Source organism: Tarenaya hassleriana, unplaced genomic scaffold (assembly GCF_000463585.1).
Source record: "Tarenaya hassleriana unplaced genomic scaffold, ASM46358v1 Cleome11, whole genome shotgun sequence".
Taxonomy (NCBI): domain Eukaryota; kingdom Viridiplantae; phylum Streptophyta; class Magnoliopsida; order Brassicales; family Cleomaceae; genus Tarenaya; species Tarenaya hassleriana.
Window position 1 is genome coordinate 2155173 of NW_010961290.1, and position 4142 is coordinate 2159314.

General features: G+C 34.5%; 1 protein-coding gene and 1 long non-coding RNA gene across 2 annotated transcripts in view; one reads left to right on the top strand and one right to left on the bottom strand.

Moving 5' to 3' along the window:
• Positions 1–998, bottom strand: part of LOC104805970 (putative F-box protein At3g23950) — a 1769-nt gene extending 771 nt beyond the window's left edge. Inside the window, exon 1 of the mRNA XM_019201509.1 lies at positions 3–998. Within this exon, the coding sequence (XP_019057054.1) occupies positions 3–998 (996 nt within the window). The remainder of the gene's footprint in view (positions 1–2) is intronic.
• A 1923-nt stretch (positions 999–2921) lies between these two features.
• LOC104805557 lies at positions 2922–3900 on the top strand. The gene is made up of 3 exons (XR_770531.1): positions 2922–3012; positions 3143–3198; positions 3744–3900. It is a non-coding gene; the product is annotated as an uncharacterized LOC104805557 (long non-coding RNA).
• The last annotated feature ends 242 nt before the right edge of the window (positions 3901–4142 follow it).

Here is a 4142-nt window from a genome sequence, read left to right on the forward strand (position 1 = left end):
TAGTCGTCGTTCAGCCTCCAAACCCTCAGCTCTCGGCCCGCGTCCTCGTTGATGTAGACGAGGGATCCACCGGATGTCGTCAAGGTTCTGCGGAAACGCGGCCTGAAGTCACCTCCCAGCGTGTCCGGGAAAGGTATGACGTGGCAAAGATCTTCGCGGGTGGTGGTTGTCGAGGCGAAGAACCCTCTAGCCACGAAGTTGTCAGCATACAGACCGTCGTCGAGCCAGTGGAGATGCCCGTTCGAATGGACCGGGTGGTGTAGCCTGTACCAGGAAACATCTACCGGGCAACGGGCTTCCTCCTGGCTCCACAAGCCCGTCTCGGAAGAATATATCCAGAAACTAAGCCTTGAAGATGTGATCTGGGGGATCACCACCCAGACAACCTTGTACCCTAGGAGACAGCCACTGTTCTTGTCCATGTCCGTGACCAGTCCCGTGTCCGTGATAAGGCTGCGGCTTTGCAACTCCCTGAGACGACCAAGAGACAACCATGGCGGGAGAGGGAGATGAAACCACTGTCCCAGCACCGGATTGCCCAGAAAGTATTTTTTCTCTCCATCCCGAGTTACGACGTAGAGCAGAACCAACCCATCGACCGTGGCTGCAACCTCCATCGCTGTGATCTTCATCCCGCTTTTCTGCTTCAGGTCTCTTTCGAAAGACGACAGATAAGAACCCAGAGATTTGGCGAGTGCCCATCTCTCGCATCCGTGGAAGCTCACCACTTGGAGCGCCTCCTCACGGAATGTTGTTCGAACGAGAGACCACGAGATCGAGGATGAGTTCCCTCGGTTTAGGGACTGGTACAGTTGTCTAAAGAAGCGGGACTCGATCAATGATTTCCATTCTCTGCAAACAGATTTCAATCTGGCGATGCTCGCCAATGGTAATCTCGACAGAATTCCCGTTAATATCGAGTCCGGAAGATGAAACTCCCTGCCTTCCAGTCTCGCTCGTTTCGACGTGGCTAAGGTTTGACAGTTTGCCCCAGACATATCTCAAGTTGTAATTCGATGCTGCTGTTCTGTTTCGTATTGAGATACCTTTAAATAGAGTTACGATTTGACAGATTTCCTCTTTGTTTTGGGAAACTTAGAGAGATAAACTCCAAAAAAAAAAAAAAACAATTATCTCCTTTCTCGCACAAAAAAATTGTATTTTTAATTTATTAAAAATAAACTTTACAAAAAAAACCATCAACTATTTTATTTGGAAAAAAATAATCTATATAATTTATTCAAAAATAATCTTTTTCTTTAAATTTATCATAAAAACAATGAAATATTAGTTTTAATTAAAAAATTCATCAACTAATTAAATTACAAAAAAATATTCAATTTTTAAATCTAATTTTAAATCCATATCTATATCTGTATCTATATATATTAAAAGTTGTGTTTGAAGGCTTCTCATGAAGTCACCTAAACAAGCCACATCATCAAGTTTTTCAAATTTCATTGGTTTACTAAAATACTCATTATCTATACATTGTGAAAATAATTAGTTTGTTTTTTCCAATTAATATAACAATTAAATAGTTAAGTTTTAAACAAATATTAGATTCTATCTACATATATCATTTGCTTATATTCTTTTGTAAATAATCTGAATTTATATTCTTTTCTAAAAAATCTGAATTTATATTAGAATAATTTTGCATTATAATAGTGACCGATAAAAAAATTATATTTTCTCTTTCAATTTTTTCAATTCTTTGATTCACTAATGTTCATATATATATATATATATATATTAAAAATAATTAAAAAATGTTTTTACATTAAAATATTTTATATCATAATAAAAAAGTGATTAAAAAATATATTTTCTCTTTGTCAAATCAATACTCTATTAATAATTAATAATAGTTTGTATTAAATTGGAATCACGTTATATTGAAAAATATAACAAAAAAAGCGAATACATGAATGATAATAATATGATCAATGTTTGCCATATTTTAAGTTAAACGTTAATGACATGGCAAAACGTGAACTATCCGTCTTCGTCATGTCGTAACGTGCATGATGTGGATTTTTTTGGGTGTAATGGATTTCATTTATTAAAGATGTAACTGATTAAGATTCTAGATTTGAAGCATCGTTTATTATATAGGACGTATGAAATTTTAAATTTAATATATTTCTCAATTGTAAGAATCTAAAAAATTTCTATTTAAATTTAAATATAAAAAATAAGAATATAAACAGATATATACTAGGATATTAATGTAACTCTAATTGTAACGCTAATATTTATGGAGATTATATTAAATAATTGTAAAGCTACGGTTACGTCCTCTGGACGTGCAAAGAAGATGCATGTCTACTAAAATAATTACAAAGGACAATATGAACATACGAAAGGAATTCTAGATGCGCAAATGTATATTTATTGGGTATACGAATCATCACCGGAATCATGACTACCTCTCCGGCCAACAAAGCCTCGCCAGATACTCGGGTCCGGTTCGATTGTCATCGCCGACGCTGCGGTGATGCGGTGATCGCGGGGGAGCTTAATTTGTTAATCAGAATCTGAGAAACTGGGTCGTGCAATAAGACTCGGGCCGGTGAGAATTGGCATAGTAAGGCGGCGGCGGCGGTGACCTAAAACAAGATAAACAATATAAATTATGTGAACTCCCCATAATTTTCCGAAACCCATATATGGATGAGAATCTTTGTTTATGATCCTTAGGACAAGTGGATTACTTACGTTGAATGCAGTTGCTAAGGTGTCGCCTATGTAGAAAGACTATACAAAAATACATACAGATTACAAGTTAGTGATATCAGTCAATATACAACGGAAATGTAAGAAGGTTTCCAAACCCAAGCTATCGGCGGGGTCGATGCTGCAGATGACGTGGAGGCGTTGACCGATGCCGGTGTTGACCAAGTAGAAGACGGAGCCAGCCGGAATCCAGTAGATGTCACCTGCCTTCAGTTTCTTCTCTCCGAATTCGTCTTCGCACATCACTCCAAGAAACCCTTCTTACCCTCGCCGGTGAGTATTGCTGGTCATCACCAAATTTCTCGAACTCGATATGTTATAATCATGTTCCTGTCTTCCGAGACTCCGATTTCAGTCGAACTTTTTTTTTCCCTTCTTATGCAATTCATCATTTTTTTTCCAGACAAGATGGAAATTACAAGGAAGGAGCCGATGAGGGAAGGAATGCCCGTCTCAAAGGTCAGTTAGTTCATAGATTTGAGAGGTCTTGTTCAATTATATATTTTTTATTTTTTATAATTTTTAATCTAATTAATATTTAATTTTTTTTAAATATAATAACTAATAGATAAAATTTTAAATTATAGAAAAAATAGAAAAATATATTATTTATTACAATAATTTTTTAAAAATATATATAAATTATTACTTTTTATTTTAAAGAGTAATACAAGTTAAAATCAAATTTATTGTTATGAAACTTTTGATTAAAAAAAAATACTTTGTTATATTAATTTGTTTATTTTTAAAAATATATAGTGATTAAAAATTATGAACTAAAAAATATAATTGCTATAAAAGATTATTACAATATAACAAAATTTAATATTTTTAATTTATAATAGTTTTTCTTATTTTATTAAAAAATATTAAAAAAAAGAAAGTGGGGCCTCGTAAATTTGGGGGCCTGTGCAAATGCTCCAATTGCACCCCCTCATAGACGGTCCTGTTCAAATATATTTGTCAAAAGTTTTCATACACCCATTTTTTAATGCGTGGAGCAGCAACAGAGTTACTGGAAATATTGGTGAAAGGAGAAAGAAGCAGAGCTGCTTACCATGGCAAACGGAGAGGATGATGTGCTAAACGAGGTCGTTGCCGATACATGAACGGTGTGACATTTTAGTTTCAATATTTTTTTTAATTTTTTGTTAGATATTTTAGTTTCAATTTTTTTTTTAATTTTTTGTTAGATCTTATATTTTGTAGGGTTGTTTGGATTCTTTTTTTCTTTCTCCTCCTTAGTACATATAGACTATTACAAAGACTATATTCTTCAGTTTTATTTTGATTTTTTGTTTCAACCAAACAATTCTCCTCGATGTTTCGTCGAATCTAGAAAGAAATGAAACCAGAATTTAAAAAAAAAAAACCATCGAAAATGATCAATGATATTGGGGAGA